The sequence below is a fragment of the Setaria viridis genome, chromosome 3, assembly GCF_005286985.2.
Source record: "Setaria viridis chromosome 3, Setaria_viridis_v4.0, whole genome shotgun sequence".
Classification (NCBI taxonomy): Eukaryota; Viridiplantae; Streptophyta; class Magnoliopsida; order Poales; family Poaceae; genus Setaria; species Setaria viridis.
In genome coordinates, this window is record NC_048265.2 from 16,344,065 (window position 1) to 16,362,864 (window position 18,800).

The following is an 18,800-nucleotide window of genomic DNA, read 5'->3' on the forward strand; positions in this document are numbered from 1 at the left end:
TTTAGTCTCTGGTAGTGGTAGTAGTCCCCAACCGAATGCCGCCCCCAACCGAATCCGGCATTCAGCCGGTAACACGGTACTGAAACACTAAACAAAGAACAATTAGGTGAGGTGTGAATAGTGGATCCCGGGCGCAGCTCACGGCAATTATGTCACCACCGACGAAACTAAGCGATTCCAGCCTTTGGTGTCAGTGTCACTGTCAGTTGGTAACCGCTCGCCTAAAACGGCCAGCACCAAACCTATGTAACTAGCTCTACTCCAGCTCCCAGTATCCATCTAGTCGACGATCAGATTCACCATTTTCGCGAACCAATCTCTGCTCCCACTGTTCTGATGCGCCAGAAGATGCATCCGGTAAGTACCCTCTTTTTTTTTCGAAATAGGGTAAGTACCCTCTTTGGCCACTCAAATTTCCGTCTTTACGTGTGTGGGAAACATTAGCAAAGCTACATGACGGTAATGTGCATTTTTATGACCTTTAGGTAGGTGTTCCCACTGGATAGTGGGAGCATTGTGGTTGTGCACCTGACCATAGTGTTTAGACGTACATTTGCCTACCTAAGCAAAGGTTTCATTTAGATAAAATATATAAACGAAATTCTTAGCGATTTCAACATGGGGAATGTGCCCCAGGACACTTTACACTGTTGCTTTTAGGCCAGCTAATCGACGAGATTCTGCCTTGATTTTAAGCTTCTCTTTTCGAGAGTTTTTCTGGATGTTTGCAGTAGTAGTTAGGAGCTTGGGACTGAATGATCCAATGTGTGTGGCCAATCCACAACCAGCACGCCAGAAAAAAGGTGGACACTGGACAGTGATGCACTACCAAAGCACAAATTAGCAAAAGCAAGGTGTCCCATCCATTACACATGCTCAGCTGAAAACCAGCAATGCAATGCTTAATTTAGTTTCCCTGCCTCAATCGTGCTAGTACGTGTACGTGTGTGACCATAGGCAATGGTAGCTAGTAGACCAAGACTCGCAAACTGGAGACATGTAAAGGATGCAGCAAAGCAAAGCAAAGCATTGCAGGTATTCAAAAGATGTAGTACAAGGTAGGCAGGATAAGGAATGACTCGACTTCCACATGCAATTACTGGAAAATCATCTGACTAGAACATCACATCGATTTTATTTTTACAGTAGTATACCAGAAGCAGCAGAAGTCAAATGTGCCGAAACGACGAAGATGGCTTACCACAAACATGCAGCAAATTTCAAACTACGAAACAGGAGTAGTTGTTGCTCATTGATATATTTGCATTGCAAGTAAGAAGACTCCTTGGAATAGGGTATAAGTTAAGTAATCTGCATTTCTTCAGTAAAATACTAAAATCTGAAATCTACAAGAGGAACAAAATAATCTCATATCCCTGCAGTACATACACCACTATGAGCTATGTCCTGGCATTTGCAAAGTATGATCAAGATCACAGGGAGAAAAGATCAAACGAACGTGGCGCGGCGACCGATCCCGCTGCTGAGTTCAACCCATTCTTGTGAATCGCTGCATCTCTTCATAGCTCAAAATCCTCTTCCCGGAGCGCCTCTTCCCGGAGTACCATTTCTGCAGCCTCCTCTTCATCATCATCGAGTGAGAAGTAGTGGCTCTTCTCGGCCGGCCTGAATGTGTAGAACATGAACAGGTAGAATGCCAGGGTGGCCACCTCCTCTGCCAAGATGCTCACCCACCGGTACTTGTAGGTGGCAATGGTCTTGAGCGCATACACGACGATCCTAGTGAAGTACAGGTACCCAATCACCACGACATAGAACTGCCGGAACAAAGTGAGCTTGGAGAGGTTGCGCGCCGCCTTGCCATCGGTCTTGGATGTCTCCCTGAGAGACCGGATCGACCACACAACCGGGAAGAGCACGGCGCAGCAGCACGCGACGTCCACGAACAGCAAGATCTGGTTCCATGTTACCCAGCCCTGAAAGAAGGGCCCGGTCTCCCCAATGACCGCGGCCGCGATGTTCGCGGTGACCTGGAGAGGGATCACGGCCATGAGCACCTTCTTCTCCCGGTCCTGCAGGACCGGCTTCAAGAAGGACCAACCGGTGCCGACCAGCGCGATCACGGCGAACAGAATGACACCCTTCACCAGCTGGAAGAGGTAGAAGGCAACGTCCCACCCGTGCGGCGTCCCCGTGACGCGGATGTAGTGCTGGTCCTCGGCGGCTGAGAGGCAGTAGAGTAGGCGCGCGACGAGGAGGCCGGACATGAGGTGGTGGATCTGGTGCGCGGAGACGCGGTCGCGGGAGAGGGTGAGGTACCCCCAAGCGGCGAGGAACGCGACGTAGCAGAAGGCGAAGAAGCCGTAGATGGCCGGCACGGGCGCCTGGCCGACGGGGAGGTAGTCCTTGAAGCCGTCGGCGTTGACGTTGTACATCTCGGTGCGGACGCGCATGGAGACGAGCGCCTCCGGCGCGCAGTTGGCGAAGAAGAGGGTGTACTCGTCGGGGCGGGTGACCGGGAAGGACTTGTTGTAGTGTCCGCCCTTCATGTCGTGGAAGGTGAAGAGCTTCTTCACGTAGGGGCTGGAGAGCACGCACCCGGCGCCGGCGCCGCCGGAGCCGCCGTCGGGGTCCTCGCCGCCGCCGTTGGTCGCCGCGGCGCGCTTCTCCCGCGTGGGCCCCTCCCGCGCCTCGTCGATGGCGTGGAGGAGGGACTCGTCGGAGAGGAGGAAGAAGCCGAGCTGCTTGGGGTCCGCCCGCGCGACGGGGGAGGAGACGGCGGCGCCCGTGACGATGATCCGGACGGCGCCCGACTTGGAGAAGCCGAACTTCTCGAACATGATTGAGGAGCGCGGGTCCTCCCGGAAGGACTCCGTCTTGATCTCGGCCGCCGCGGGGAAGGCGAGTGCTCCCGCGACGGCGACGAGGATGAGGAGGCGCGCGGCCATGGCGGGAGCGGTGGCCGCGGCGAGATCTGTGGGGGTCGGCGGCGGAAGATTGGGGCGAGACGAGTGGGAGTGTGTCGGTCACGGCCTCACGGGTGAAGCGTCGGAAGGGCCTTTTTTTAGCAGGCGTAGGGATCGGATGCGCTTTGAGATTGGTGTGCGTTTGGTAGGTGTTTGACTTCAGACTTGAGCAGGTGACTGGTGGAAACTGGAAAGGAGAGCGAGGGTCCGCTTGGATCCCTCGCTCAACACCGTATGGGTTTGCTGTCACGGATAGCTAAGCGAGGTCATGAGTTTGATGCGCAGCAAGATTTTCTCATTATTTGTGCAGGTAAGAATTCCTCCGTCTCAAATTATATATTATTATATATTATTTTGAGATTCATAACTTTTATTATATATCTAGACATAATATGTATAGGTGCATAGGAAAAAATATATTTAGAAAAAGTAACAAGGATCTACAATTTGAAATGAAATGAGTGGTTCTCTCTGGATTAAAAGAGCCAAATCGGCTTGCCCGACTTGGCAAGCAGGCCTTGAACCGCGGCGTCTAGGTCCTGGTATGACCGTATTGGGGTTCTTTTGATTTGATTTGGGGTACCGAATTTTCTTGAGAAATTTATAGAGAAACAGTTTCTTCTTCAAAGAGAAGAGGATTATATTAACAATGGATTCCGGCAAGTCTTCAAATTACATGAATAAATCTGAAAAAAATCTAAAAAATACAATTAAAAACTTTCATGTTCTTCTTGCTCTCTTCTTATCTCCGATGAAAATACAATTTTTGTTTTCATTGGGGACTGAAATAATTTCACACGTTTACACAGAGCGGAAGTGCTGGAAGTGAAGTGTACTGCAGAACTAGAAATGTAGGTTGATGCCGTGGGGAAATTGATTTGACATTTGACAAGGTTCGAACTGCGCCGTTGAGTCTTGCGTGCATCGCATGTTTTTTTTTTGCCTTGTTTGGATACGCTTCTTCTAGCTATGCTTAGATTATAATCTAAATAAAGATTTTCTCGCTTGTAGTTCAAATTTCTGGAGCAGCTTACTACATAAACAAGAATCGATTAAAAATAAGTAAAGTATTTAGTAGGATTCATGCTTTTTCCACCGATAGGACGCTTATAAACGAAAACAAACGGCACCTCGGCACCTTTGGTGCGCGCGCGTGCACATTACGTACACGAGAAATTGAGACTGCTCAGCACGCAGCGCGCAGACAGCGATGATCTACCACAGGCCCAGAGAGCCAGTTCATGGGTCGTGGCCCCGCGCGGTGGTTGGGTTAGACGGGATGGGCTGTTATTCAGTAGGCTATGCTGGGCAGGCCCATTGAAAAACGAACAGTTGGTGAGGTGCTGATTATGGGGCCGGGTTAGGGAAGAATAGTTAGTGTGGTTGATCGTACCAAGCTGTGCACAACATGATGCACATCGATATATTCATATGGAATCTCTAGTCCCCTTTCTCAGATTACCAAGGCCAGCATCTGGTTCTGGCCACCTGCCGAACTTACTGCTGGAGAAAAAAATCATTTGCATCTCTGAAAGCTGGAACTGCAGCTGGTGGTTCGAATTTGAACCTGATAATGGAAAAATTAAAGAAAGCAGGGAAATGGCCATGCGGTCTTAGCTTGACTCTGTTAAATTTACATATCCCAGGTCCCAGCACATGCTAAGCAAAGAAACACTGATGAATGACTAGCAGGTGCCGGAGCTTGCAAGGCAACGGGAGGAAATCATGTATCAGAAGCTCACAAAACAACACAACGCTCGATCTTCTTTTCCCTGATCTCTACCTTGTAGCTATGGTCGTGAACGTGAAATTACCGAATCAATTTCCGATAAATGCCGGTGCATGCCGGTGAATCTTGAACAGTAGATATCTTTGAACAGAATCGCGAAGTCGTAACAATCTTGCTTTTTTTCAGCGTTAGTATTTGACTTGAGGTACTCCAGAAGAAAGCTACTCTCTCTAACTAGTAATCCGCGGAGTCCTGGATCCGGTCCGTTCACAGTCCTCGACTCCTCGGTACTAGTTCTGTATGCTATGTTTTGATGTTCTATTCGCAGCATTTTCATTCGCAGCCGGACACTATAAAAAAGAGCTATCACCAATGATCCATTACTGCCGGTTTAAGTAAACTGGTGGTGATAAAGTTTCGCCGCCGGTTCTAAAACATGCAGAGGTTAGTGGATACTGGAACCGGCGGTGAAAAGGAGTATCACCGTCGGTTCCAAAATAACTCGACGATGACGGCCTAAACCTAGTACCCTCTTTATCCGCTCACAGTCCGTCCTCCCGCCCCCACCCCCCGGCCTCCTTATCTGCTCACAAGCAAGGTCCTCCCTCCCTCGTAGACTCCCCCTCCTCCCTTCCCCGGATCCCCCTCCCTCTCCTCCCTTCCCCGACCGGCCGGATCCCCTCTCCCTTCCTCTCTATCCTCCCTCCCTCAGCAGATCTCAAGTCTCAACCCCCTCCCTCCCTTGGCCAGATCTCTGCCACCCCTCTCCTCCCCCCTCCGCGCGCCCCTCACTCGCCGGTTGCAGTGAGGAGCGCGTCGGGGTAAGGAGCGGGTGTGGCATGCTCAGAGGCTGACGGGTGCGGGCGTAGGCGCGGCGTGCTGGCACGGCCTCAGCGCGCGGTGGGGCTCTGACGGCGGTAGGTCCCTCTCTCTCCCTCTCCCTCCCTTCGTCCCTAGTCCCTTCCTCCTTCTCTGGCGGCGCGGGGTGGGGCTCCGGGGGCGGTGCGAGGCACGGGCTTGGAGCGGTGGTAGGGAGGGCCAGTGAGGTGCTAGGTGCGAGCAGGGCGCCGTGGGGAGGACTGGTGACGGTATTAGTTTTTTTTCATTTTTTTTGTTTTTCAAAAAGGGCATCACCGTCAGGTTGGAGGCCCGCCGACCTTAATCCGCCGATGCCCAAAACTAGCGGAGATGTCAGTTTTGGGATCGACGGTGATGTCCCTTTGTGTAATAGTGAGACCGTTTGCCTCTCGCTCTATCTTCAATCTGACAGCTAAATTGGCTCCGTAGCTCCAGTTCGACGTACTATGAGAGTACCACAAGCAGGTTTAAAGTTTATAAAATCGTTTATCATAAATAAAAGCTTTGTAAACTATTAAACCGCCTAATGTTCTCCCGTTGCTATGGTATTTTCTGTAACAGCCATGAGCCATTGAGCCCTGATGATGCCTTTGCCGGGCGCACGGGCACACCGACCGTGACTTGAGACTGGCTGGGACTCGGCTGCATGCGCGAGCCATGCAGGCGTGCGCCACCGACCCACCGTGACTGAAGCGCCGTGTGTTGGGCACGGCAGGTGGGATAAAAGGCTGCCGCCCGCCGCATCCACCCGCATGCCGAGCCGGGAAAACCAGCTAGCTAGCTGCAGCATCGCCATCGGTCTCGGGCGGCCGCGCGCGTCCGCGTCTCGCGCTCTGTGGCCAATCGGTCCTAATCCGGCATCCTGATCGTTCCAGCTCTTCTCGCTGGTTTTTTAGCGGCATTTTCGCTGCCTCACGTCGCTCGCGTGCTCCAGGCAACCCAACCCAAAAGACCGGTGGCTGCTGGCTTAGCCCTGCCCCGCAGCATCCCTGGCCACATGGCAAGACGGCGGCGACGACCACCACCGCCACGGGCCCGATAGCTTCTGGAAGCACACCACACACCTCCAGGTCGCGTAAGCACACGGTTGCTTCAAGGCACCACACGCGCGGTTCCGCACGGCGCGAAGCAGCTTCGATTTCGTACAGTGCATTGCCGGAAACGGGAGGGAAATGACGGGATTCCCAGACGGAAAAAGCAACCGTTTTTTCTCTGGGTGGAAGGGAGGTGTGGTCAGGCATATTCGCACGGGCTATACCGGACATGCCCCTTTCTGGACAAAACGGGTGAGCTGAGCCGTGCACGCGGGCAAGATCTGCACGCATCTTCCTCGTCCTCGTCATCGCACATGCCGCACACGCACGGAGGCGACGACTTGCGCTTGGCGTTAGGGACCAGACGACCGGTGCGTTCGCACGGCGAGGTACCGAGACTGCCCTCTGCGTTTCGGTGTCTCCGTGGGAAACGAGTTCGGAGGAGGGTGAAACTGTCATTTCGGCCGTGAAATAAATATGGGTAAGTAGATGCTTCACTATATCCACCACTGCCAGTAATTAAGCAGGAACCATCATGTTTTCAAGTCCTTAACAACATCAATGAGTGTGCGACACGTGGGCTCCACGTCGCAGAAACCCCCCGCCGGGCCCACCACGGCAGTGTCACATGATCGGAATTTCCAGGGCTTTTCAGCTCTCCTTCCCCCCGTGAAAAAGGAAATTCGCGGCGCCCAGCTGCACGTAGCGGCGTTTTATTTCGTCCTCAACTACCAGCATTGAAACCAGTCTATGGCACGTGGGCCCGGACATCCATTGTGCCCCACATGTAAGCGTGGCAGCTGTCCAGGCGGGAGGGGAGTCCCATGTGCGCCGCTCGCCGAGACTCGCCTGCGCGTGCGAATGGAGAAGGGCTCACCTATATATTCCTTCCTCCCAACGGCCGGCCGGCCTTGTCCCCAAAAATCCAATTCCTACCTCGCCAATCGACGGTGGCGGCGTCGCGGCCGGCGGCGCCTCAAGGGTTCCGGAAGCTTCTCGAACGAGCTCGCCGAAGAGAAGCGGGAGTGACCAAGGTGAGCCGATCCGCGTCGCGGCGAGGCCCTGGCTCTCTCCTTTCTCTCTTTCTTCTTCCTTCTTTCATCTTCCGCGCGCGATACGCGCCCCGGCCCCGAACCCCCGACGCCCGACGCCAGGCACGGCGCCCCCGCCGCCACCACCTCCCCTTAGCTCCGGCGGCCTCCACTGCCCGACGCTAACCCGTGGGGGCCAGACGCCCCCGCCGCCTCCGCCGCCCACCGGGGTTCCTCCACTGCCCGGCTCCGGCAGCGCCCTCGCCGCCTCCGCTCCCCCGCTGTTTCTCCTGCCAGCCGGCGAGCCTCCCGGAGCTCCTTCGAGGCCTGCAAGCCACAGGTAATCTCCAACCCCAGATCCCCTAATTTAGACCCCAAATCCCAATTCCCATTCATTTTCCTAGTAGATTTAATCGCCTAAATGCTGGGAGTCGCTCTCAGCAGTTTCACGCATCGAGCAACTAGGGTTTCGAAATTTCTTTTGTCTGTACGGCATCTGAAATTTTCACTGAGAATTCTTCGTTCGCATCATAAATTGCAGAGTCGATGAGGAAATTGGACGAATCAAGCAACCTCGGTCTGGATTGTTGAGTGTTTGATGCTTGGTGGTCGAGGGCTCCTGCAGATATGAACGTGGTGGGAAGGGTTGGGTCTGTGATCTCGCAGGGAGTGTACTCCGTTGCGACGCCCTTCCACCCATTTGGCGGCGCAGTTGACATCATTGCAGTTGAGCAGCCCGATGGTTCATACCGCACCACTCCATGGTACGTCCGTTTTGGGAAGTTCCAGGGCGTGCTCAAGGGTGCTGAGAAGGTTGTCACCATCACCGTCAATGGCGTGGAAGCCAGCTTTCATATGCAGCTTGACAACTCTGGCCAAGCCTATTTCATGCGTGAGCTTGTGCCTGGCAGTGAAGACTCTGGTACAGGTTCAGAATCAGAAGCTATCAATGAGCCTGAACCCCCAGCGCGCAGTAAGAGTGATGGGGACCTTTACATTGGTCCTAGTGACAGGCTTGGCAGCCAAGAGTTGAATGTGGAGCATCAAGAGAAGCAAACCGGGGACGAATTTGAATCATATGATGGTTATGGTAGGTTGGAGGAAGCAGAAGATTTGCCAACCCAAGCTGATGGGGGAAATTCGGAGGTGGTTCTGGTTAGTGTGGATGGACATGTGCTCACCGCGCCTATTTCTTCAACAGAGGAGGGTATGGATGATGTGCAGTTAAGTGACCCGCAGTTTCATTTGGGACCTGGGCAGAGCTCTAGTGGGGACTTCAGCCGCAGTGGTGAGGTGTGGGATGCTGGCATTTTAGATGATCTATACATATCACAGGAAAAGGTACAGTTTGATTCTGGACATCAGTCAAAGGTTTTTATAGAGAATGAAGAGGTACCAAGTGAGAAGGATGAGTCACATCACATCTTAGTTGACAAAGGTGAAGCACTCCATGTGTCTATAAATGAAGATGAAGTGCTCAGTGTGTCAACTAATGAATATGAAGTTCATGCTTTGTCTACAAATGAAGATGCAGCTCATGTTGTGTCTACATACAAAGATGAGGTTCAGAATGTGTCAAAGTCAGGGAACAATGATGGGGTTTATCAACCCATGACCACTGAAGGTGAGTCTCGTGGTGTTTCAGGGGACATTGATGTTGGTTATCAACCCTTGACCAATGAGGACGAGTCTCCTGATGCCTCAGGGGACAATGTTGTGGGTTATCAACCCTCGACCAATGAACCTAAAGCTCATGATATACCAGAGACCAATGATGAGGAGCATAAACCGTTGACCAATGAAGATGAATCTTGTGATGTCCCAGTGCTCGAAAGAGCCAAGGGTTGTAAATCCCCAGCTAACAAGGATGAGGTTTGTGATCTCAGCAATGAGGACACTGAGTTGGAGGATGCTGGTGCTAGTTTTGGTAAAAAGGAAACTTTTCAGAGCTGCTTGGATCTAACATTACAAATAGATGATGGGGATTCAGGAAACGAACTGTTTTCTCCCGGATCTGATTATCAGAGGGATTCTGAGCTTAGTTTGGGTAACACTTCTGTTGCTGAAACAGATCTGCAGGAAGGTGAAACTAAAACTGCTTACTGTGATCAAGATGGTCCATTACAGGAGGGAGTGGATGTTTCAAAATTTACAACAGAAGCTGATAGGACTCGAAACAAAAGGGCTTCTTCTCCTTATGGCAAGGAATCTGACTTGTCCCCTGAAACTGAGGCTGCTGTATCTGAAGGTTTACCGTTATCCATGGCTACCAGTGATAAAGACAAACTGGGAAGCATTCCAGAACACTCAGAAGAAGAGGAACAGGATAAAGAAGAGCATTCTGAATCACCGAAGGGCTTGGGTAAGCACATGTCAGGTTGCATTTTATTCTTATTTCCTAAAGGTAATGTGTCAATGTTCTGCTTTGATGTGTTGCAGGGGTTGAGATTTCTCTTTGTGGGAACATGTTACGGCCAGGAATGGGTCGAGAATCTGCTGAGGAAGCCTTTCTACAGCATCTTGTCAGTGAGGAGGATTTCAAGTCGTCTGGATCAACGATTATAAAAAATGCAAACCTTATCGTCAAAGTTGACAATAAGTATTTCCCGTGGAGTAAAGTTTCTCATGTTATTCTTGGCAAGGCTGTATTTGGTTCAAACTTCAACATAGAACCCTTTGATGCTATTCCGGTTGAACGTCAGGAAACGCCCAACTCAAGGGAAGACTCTTTTAGAGTGTCTCCCTCAAGCCGGAGGTGGAGGCTTTGGCTCAATCCCTTTCGGATAACAAGATCCCTTCAGCGTAGTAACAGTGATTCTTCTGAGGACATTTTCCTTGACTCAGAGACTGTTTTGAGTCCAATGGATGAGCAAGCTCTGGAGAACAACAAAAGCCAGTCACCAAGGAAGCAATTTGTAAGGACTTTGATCCCCACTAGTGAACAGGTAGCATCTTTAAATCTGAAGGAGGGCCAAAACTTGGTGACCTTTAGCTTCTGCACCAGAGTTCTTGGGAAGCAGCAGGTCTGCCTCTATTTCTTAACTATCTCATCCTTTTATCCTTAGGATCATATAATAAATTTGAATTTTTTACTAGGTTGATGCACATATTTACTTGTGGAAATGGAACGCTAAAATTGTAATATCTGATGTAGATGGCACCATTACGAGGTAATGTTCATGGTTTCTTCTCCACTCCTGTATGCTACCCCCCACACTTTGCCTGAGTAGCTTACAAACAGCAGTTGGTGTAATGGGCTTTCGAAAAAAAAGAGATACAGATTGCTTCAAATTGATGTTTTGAGTGACAACATCATGTGTTTTTGTCTTTATCCACAAAGTTAAATGATTAGATTTACCTTCATTTGGTGGATTTAATGTAGGATTCCATGCCTTGTTTTGTTACTAGTTATAGTTATTTTAGTCTATTTATTCTTTAATTAAGCTGGACTGTCCCATGGCCTGTAATTTATTGGTTCATGAATTTCGAACTATTGCTTTGTATCTGAAACTGTCACCAAGCAAATCAAGGTTGCCTGGGACTAAAGCTCCACCGACTGAATCCAACATCATGTTGTAGAAATTTTATGCTTGGTAGGGGTGATACATATGCTTTTCTGCAGTAAATGGCCAAAATCGTTGAATGTGGGTACTTAATGTTACATTTTTCAGGTCTGATGTGCTGGGTCAGGTCATGCCTTTGGTTGGTCGAGATTGGAGTCACTCCGGTGTTGCTCGACTCTTTTCTGCGATAAAGGTTTGATGCTTTCTTAAGAAATGTTTTATGTTCTAGTTTTTTTCCCATGTTGCTGGGTGGGATTGTACCTAATTTTGTGCTTATGTCTAAGATAACCTTTTATGTCTTAACCAGGAAAATGGTTATCAACTATTATTCCTTAGTGCTAGAGCAATTGTTCAAGCTTATCTCACGAAGAACTTCCTCTTCAATCTGAAACAGGTAGGATGATGATTCTCATTTGATGTTGTCTTCTAGCACATGGTTTTCTAACTTGTATTGATGTAGGCAAATGCGTGTGGTACAAGTACAGTGATCTCGCTTACTTTATTTCAAAATAGTGTTGCCAATATTTCTGCAGGCTTGCTTATCCAGTGGACAAGTAACAATTCTTTCCAATTTTGCAGGATGGGAAGGCACTGCCCAATGGGCCTGTTGTAATTTCACCTGATGGCTTGTTTCCTTCACTCTACCGAGAAGGTAACAGCTTGCTAACAGTTGGTTGAATCCTTACATAATTTGCTTAGAACGACTTGAGCCAATTGATTTGCCATATCGATTGACTGGACTTTTCCTAGCATGATCAGTAATGGGGCTTCTGGCTTCATAGAAAACTGGTTGCTAATGGCTAGTGCTAGTGTTATTGTTTTTAGCATGATTCTAATATTCCTTTGCTTGTCTCAGTTATACGGAGAGCTCCTCATGAATTCAAGATTGCATGTCTGGAGGTATTTTTCTTTTAGGCAGTTCCAATTTTTTAGTTTGATGCTCTTGCCAGATTGCGTGCAGTTTTTTCCCCCAGAGTCCTGAGATCCAAAACTCAGCAACAGTGCTATGATGAGTGCTTTTTATTCATGGAAGTTTTGTTCTTTGGCAGGACATTAAGGCGCTTTTTCCTTCTGATTACAATCCATTTTATGCTGGATTTGGCAACAGAGACACTGACGAGCTCAGTTACAAGAAGATGGGAATTCCTAAAGGCAAGATTTTTATCATCAACCCAAAGGTATCACTATTACACACCATCTTGATCATTAATATTATGTTCACACAATTGTCTGAGCGTATCCGATGGGCTTGCAGGGAGAAGTGGCCGTCAACAGTTCTGTTGATGTAAAGTCTTATACCTCCTTACATACACTTGTCAACGACATGTTTCCACCAACAACTCTGGTTGAGCAGGTCAGTTGTCATTCAGAGCTACTAGTATTATTTTACTTCCACCCCAGGCATAGACTAGAATTATGTTCTACTAACATATCTAAATCATTGAATACCTATATTAATAAAAAAATTGCATAGGTTTGGTCTAGAAGACCTAATGGTTTCCATCAGTTTCCTTTAGTTCATTTTCCTCTTCCAAATACCACATGGAAATTCACTAGCTACATATTTGAACTTGCTGCATACAACACTTTTACTAATGTTCTTTTTTTTTTGCTGTACATTTGATAACAATTCCATGCACATGAATGCTGCAATTAGTTTCACTTACTAAAGGGCACAAAGTTAAACAACTACATTTGCATAGATAAATGACCATTTATAAATTATATGCCCCCAATCCTTGTGGCATATCTATGTCAGCAACTTAAAAAGATACATGGGGGAAATAATTTTCTTCTGCTGATTATTGGTGATCATACTATGCAGGAAGACTACAATAACTGGAATTACTGGAAGGTGCCGTTGCCAGATGTTGATTTGTAGTGTAGTTTTGACAGATACAGCCGTAGATAGCAGTAGATCCTCAAAAGCATAGTAGCTGAGCTTCGTGTACACTAATTCTCAGTCACCACGACCGGGTTAGATCTGATCTGTAAAGCATCTCAAGAGTCCCAGATGTGCGGTTTTGATAGCCAATGCAAATGTCGCCATTTTCTTCCCTTCGACGGAGCTTTCCCACGATCATACATCTTTTAGGTAGTGATCTGATTGTCTTCGTCGAACTTCTTGTGCTCCAAGGTTGAGTCCTGGCCTTGTAATTCATTAGAAAGCTCTCTTGAGGTGGTCACTTCTCCAAGCTATTTTGTTCTGATAACTGGAATCGGTAGATGTCAAAACTCGATGTATATTGTATATCAGTGCATGGGAGAGAATTGACATAACATTTCCTGTTTCACCTTCAATCTTTCCTTGTCCTTGTAAAGGTTGCACCTGCTAAAAACATCTGCCTGCCTAGGAGCTGCAATGGAGGTGCTCCTGTAAATGGGTCCTGTCGTTTCAGATCTACTGCTGAGTTGACACTCTGGCTGTTTGCTAAATGTTGAAATGGTGAAGAAACTTTGACACGCCTGGTGGTTCTGAAGTGGTACTGAAGGGGCGAGAGGGTACTCTGCATTATCTCAAGGCACTGGAAAGGACTATTTTATCTATTATATCTTTTACCATTTGAAGTGAAAAAATTGAACCGTGTCACTTTTCTTCTGTCTTTACAGGCTGCTGTGTTTATTTGTGGTTTCTTCTGAAGCCTGGATAATAACGTTATTCATCAGAGCTCCATCTCGTGTTTTCAGATGTGCTGCTTGCGCAGACAACATTTATTTAGTCTTCTTTTTCCTAGCCTGGTGATTTGTCGTGAATTATGTGTGTTGGAGAGTCCGGTGTGTTGTCTTCAGAAGGATTTTGCCCTTGTGCAGTGTCATCAATCATCATCTCCGGTGACAGCAGCTAAACAAATCCTCCCCTCCGTGCTGAGAAGCGAGAACACACCTGGGGAGATAATGACAGGGCTCGTGGATCACGTCGCTTTGTTTCACCATCCAGTCATCCACGATCATCAGGAACAAAGCCCCGAAGGTTGAGGGAAAAAAAAAGAACACGCAGCGCAGCCTCGTCAGTCGTCACCGAACGGCTGAACGATCGATCATTCCAGTCAAATGTCGCAGCGAACCATGCCATCGGCCAACCTTTCCTGCCCATTCGGCCTCCATGGTGTCATCGGGGATTCGGGGCACGTAGGGCATGGGGGGCATTGGCAGGGCTGCCTGTGCCTGCTTCCATCCGCGCGCAGGGCAGCAGAGGAGAGGAGGCAAAGCAAGCAACGCCTCGAGCGCTGAAACCGAGACCGCCACCCATCCAACTCCTCCTTTAGGGAGCCGGCGTTCTGTGCGCGCCCGAAGGAGACGCCTCACGCCCGGCTGTCTGCCGAGCCAGGGGGCCCGCGCAGTCGCAGGAAGAGGCCAGCGGCGCGCGTGCGCGGAGCCGCGTACCCCTTGGCTGCTTGCGTTGCGTGCGGCCGTCATGCACCAGCAGCTGCTGCACTGCACGCCTCCCGTTGCCAGCGCCCTGCGCCTAGGAGGAGGGGAGACTGATCCAATCGGGCAACAGCCAAGCCGTCACGCTGCTCTGATGTTAAAGCTGTTCGTTCCCGGGAAGCTCAGGCAGTCAGGCCTCACTCAGGCTGAGGTTGGCGTGAGACACCGATTCAGACGTACGCTGTCGTCGGCTCTCCTTGTTCTCTTGCGTGCGAGAATGTAAAAGCCTTTGCGTGGGTCTTGGTTTAGTGGGATCTGTAATCTGACCCTCTCCGTTGGTGCCTCTGATACGTGTAGGTGTGCAGCATATTGTCGAATTATCTGTAGCTGGAAAAAGGCAGGAGCACATTTTCTTCTTCTTCTTTTTGTGTGTGTATGGAACAATCAACGTATAAAGATGGTAGCGAAACGTCTCCAATGCCTGCCTTCTCCACTACTACCTCTAGCACAAAGTTATGGTTGGGATTTCACAACAAGGGTATACCGTTCTTTCCGCGTTACCTTTTTCCTCTCGCCCCTTTCTCTTTTCTTTACCAAAAAACAAACAAAAAGATTACATTACATGGAGCATATAAGAGCGCGCCTAAATGTGCTCGTAGCAACTAGCAACATACTCCTAGCTTAGTAGCTGGCTTTACTGCAAGATCCTTTGCTTAACCACAACCTTCTGTACTCTAGTACTATTTGCATCGCTGCCTGAAGCAAGAATCTTCCTCGTCCCAACCACCGCCGACCACGCTCTGCGGGCGTCGCAAGTGGGCACGCCATTCCGCCCTGCAATCCACCGCAAATCCGGAGTTGGGCAGAGCTGACCTCGACCTAACCCTGCATCTCCCCAATTTTTTCAACTGATCTGAATCTGACTCAGCGGCAATCAGACAGCCTTGGCAGAAGAATAATCCCGGATCAGCACGCCGGCCTGATTGGTATCTTAACCAGCTCCAGCTGCTGGACACTCCCAATGGAGCAGAGGTACCAGCAGGGCCGGGATACTTTATTTCTCACGAAGTCAAGGGCCTTGTAGTTTGCAAATGGAACCTGTGTCGAAATGACAACTCGAGGTGTATTTTTAATGCGTCTACGTCGTACTTTGGTTGTGATGTCTAGGGTTGCCGTAGGCGGTAGGATTGGGACTGTACGTTGTTTTGCCGAAATCCATGGCGCGTCGATTTGCTGATCCTATCCCACTACGTGACTGATGCGTAACGTACCGTAGCTGAAGAGACAAGGGAGAGGTAGCTGCAGTGATGCACTCCAACTGTCACCCTCGCGCGTCAAGTTCTTCTGGGATCAGTCCGGACACCCATGCATTGGTTCTTGTTTCTGATCCGAAGGTCACATAGGCGTTCATTTATGTCCTGGATTTCTTAATCCGTGCTGCCTAATCGCAATATCTGCTGACCTGAAACCCTGAATCCTACAAGCACTCGCATTGCCTGATTGCCTGAATCTTGAGCGGCTGCACTGCCACTGCTCATTGATGAGCGAGTGATGGCGCCTTCACACACTTCAACGGACTGGCGCCGCACAGCACAGGCACGACGGTGACGCCGTAGACAAACGAGCACGCCTACGAGGTCGCTGTAGCGCGCCGCTGCTCCCTTGCTCCGTGCTCTGCTCTCGTTTCGTTTCGGGCCACGAGCTTGCTGCCCATCTCGTCATTTCGAATTCAAAACTGGCCGTAGCATTAGCATTTAGCATAGTAGCATCCAAAGATTTGAGCACATTTTAATCGAGAGCAAACAGGTCCAGCAACCCAAGGGGGATAAGGGATCCCCGTACATACAGATCCTGCGTATCGTCCGTACTGCTCGTAACTCGGCCACTCACTGGCTTGGGACTCCCAAACGATCATTGCCAAAGATTGCACAGTACCACGAGTAATCCAACAGTAACATTTTTATGCCGGTACCAACAGTGCATAGTGGCCTCTGTCTGATATGAAACGGCACGAGCAGCAGCCAGCCATGGAAAGACGAGAAGCATGCACACCCTGCACTTCGTCGGAGAGAGGTTTCAGTCTTTCAGGGAGAGGGAAGGCCGTTCAAAAAAGCAAAAGGGCACCACCCTAATCAGTACTCGCACAGGGCCGGCAGAGGCAGGCGGGCACCAAAGCCGGGTTTCCTTCAGAAAAGAAGGCGCCAAAGCCAGGGATGGAGCAATGATATGCAGGGACAGCGACGGCCATAGGCAGAGGGGCGCAGTGGCTACGTGCAGTGCAGCCGGGGCAGGGGAGGTGGCCGAGACGCGAACAAGAAGCAGATCATGCGGGAGATGGTAGGGCCCCTGGAAAGCACGAGCGGTGCGGTGTGGTGAGAGCCCGATTTATAAACCCCTTCCCAAATGGCTGACGAATCGTCGTCGTAGGCGCGCGGGCGCAGCCACTTCGTTCGGTTCCAGGCCAAGAAACACACGAGCGATGGCGGGCGGGCGAGAGGAGGGGGACGGAGAGGTGGTGCTGCGGCGGGAGGAGGAGGAGGAGGGGGAGGAGGAGGATTACATCGACATGGACCTGAGCCCGGCCGCGGGGGCGCCCGCGGCGAGGGAGTTCGAGTTCATGTCGGCGCCGCTGGACCGGTGGGGGGAGCCGCTGGCGTCGCCGGCGGACGAGCTCTTCTACAAGGGGAAGCTGCTGCCGCTGCACCTGCCCCCGCGCATCCAGATGGTGGAGGAGCTCCTCGACGGCCGCGCGCCGCGCGACGGGGGCAGCAGGGAGGCCCTCGGCTTCCGCACGGCCCCCGCGACGCCGTACGAGTCGTGCAACGCGTCGCCGGCCAACTCGTGCTACGTCAGCGGGGAGCTCAACGTCGAGGAGTACTTCCAGGAGTACGCGGCCGGCCTGGCGGACGCCGCGGCGGCGGCGGCGGTCGCCGGGGAGAGGAGGTCGTGGTCCAGGAAGCTCAGGTTCATGCGGCAGCTCAACCTCGGCATCAAGCTCAAGGCGTCCAAGGCGTACCTCAAGACGATATTCGCTGCCAAGCAGGGGAGCCCCGAGGACAAGAACGCTCTCGGCGCACCGAGGGGAGCCCAGGAGCTCGCCCACGGCGGCCATGGCCATGGCCACCTCAGGGCGTGGAGGAAGAACCCATTCGGCCAGGTCAGAAGCAACCGCTGCATCGCCTCACACAGCGCCGGTGCCGGTGGTGGCAGCGGCCGCGCTACGCCCACGGCAGAGCGGCACAAGGAACTCCGCGAGCACGGCCACAGGAGGTCCTTCTCCAGCGTCATCGTCCGGTACTCGTCGTCGAACAAGACGCCCCCCGCCCCCGCGCTGCCGTCGCCGTCGTCCTCGTGCTCCTCCTCCTCGTCGAGCTCGTCGGCGTCCTCGTCGGTCCGGACCTCCAGCGAGTCCGAAGACGGCGCCGGGCCGGCGCTGAGGAGGAGCAGCAGCGCGAGCTCGGAGGTGGAGAACCCGATCCAGGGGCTCATCGCCTACTGCAAGAAGTCCCAGCAGCTGGCCTCGGTCAGGAAGAGCGCCAGCGACGCCGGGTTCCGGTTCCTCTCGTCGGCGGCGTCCAAGATCGCCGCAGAGTCCGACGGCCTTGACGAGCTGATCGAGATTTGCAGAGGGTGATGGCGCCATGAATCCTGATGATTGTACAATGATGCAACTGCGTTCTGAAAATTTTGTGAAAACTGAAACTTGTGCTGTTGACCACCCTGTGTCATGATGATCTTGTTCAAATGAGTGACATATGAAACTTTGAGCATTGACTGTTTTCAGTGCATTATCGTTGTCTTCACTATGTGTCTTGGTAGAGTAATTTCTTTAACTGCGTAAACAGTTCGAGAGTTGTAGAGTTTTCCACAGATTTTTAGTAAAAGTCAATAGCAGAGTCGTACTTCGATTACATCACTGTAGAATTGTCTCTGATAAGTACTGATAGACCAGAATTCTCGAAAAAGGAAACGTGCTAATGGATGCACACTATAGACTATGAATGAGAGAATAAAACCAACTTAAAGTCAGAGTCATGATTTGGTGAAGGGAGCAAATCTGCTCGTTGGCATATTCTTCTTCAGTGAGAAGGCAGAGCACCTGCCATTTGCCCTAAGAAAAAAGGAACCCTAGATGATGCAGTCACAAATGTGGAAATGACGCTATTCAATCCGGTCTGCTTGCTTTGTTTGCTTCTGAACTCTAGGAACTCAAAGTAACGGCAAGAGGCCAACGCAAGAAGATGAACTAAAGCAAGACAAACAAAGCTGATTGATCGACAAGACATGAA

General features: G+C 50.7%; 3 protein-coding genes across 4 annotated transcripts; 2 read left to right on the top strand and 1 right to left on the bottom strand.

Annotated features, from left to right (window-relative positions):
• Nucleotides 1–1,242: 1,242 nt before the first annotated feature.
• LOC117849823 (protein CANDIDATE G-PROTEIN COUPLED RECEPTOR 7) lies at nt 1,243–3,025 on the bottom strand. The gene has a single exon (XM_034731517.2). It carries the CDS (start codon nt 2,907–2,909, stop codon nt 1,521–1,523), a length of 1,389 nt encoding a protein of 462 aa, XP_034587408.1. The 5' UTR covers nt 2,910–3,025; the 3' UTR covers nt 1,243–1,520.
• A 4,429-nt stretch (nt 3,026–7,454) lies between these two features.
• On the top strand, nt 7,455–13,443 carry LOC117847336 (phosphatidate phosphatase PAH1). Of its 2 annotated transcripts, none has more exons than XM_034728529.2 (11): nt 7,455–7,919; nt 8,121–9,941; nt 10,019–10,602; nt 10,676–10,749; nt 11,251–11,335; nt 11,450–11,536; nt 11,722–11,794; nt 11,999–12,042; nt 12,192–12,320; nt 12,398–12,496; nt 12,968–13,443. In XM_034728529.2, the coding sequence occupies exons 2-11, from the start codon at nt 8,207–8,209 to the stop codon at nt 13,022–13,024; spliced, it is 2,967 nt and encodes a 988-aa protein (XP_034584420.1). In that variant the 5' UTR covers nt 7,455–7,919; nt 8,121–8,206; the 3' UTR covers nt 13,025–13,443. The 2 variants fall into 2 exon arrangements, with proteins under 2 accessions (XP_034584420.1, XP_072148841.1); XM_072292740.1 differs by having other exon boundaries at nt 7,474–7,582.
• A 143-nt stretch (nt 13,444–13,586) lies between these two features.
• On the top strand, nt 13,587–18,422 carry LOC117847337 (probable membrane-associated kinase regulator 4). Its single transcript, XM_034728530.2, has one exon. It carries the CDS (start codon nt 16,991–16,993, stop codon nt 18,143–18,145), a length of 1,155 nt encoding a protein of 384 aa, XP_034584421.1. The 5' UTR covers nt 13,587–16,990; the 3' UTR covers nt 18,146–18,422.
• Nucleotides 18,423–18,800: the final 378 nt, after the last annotated feature.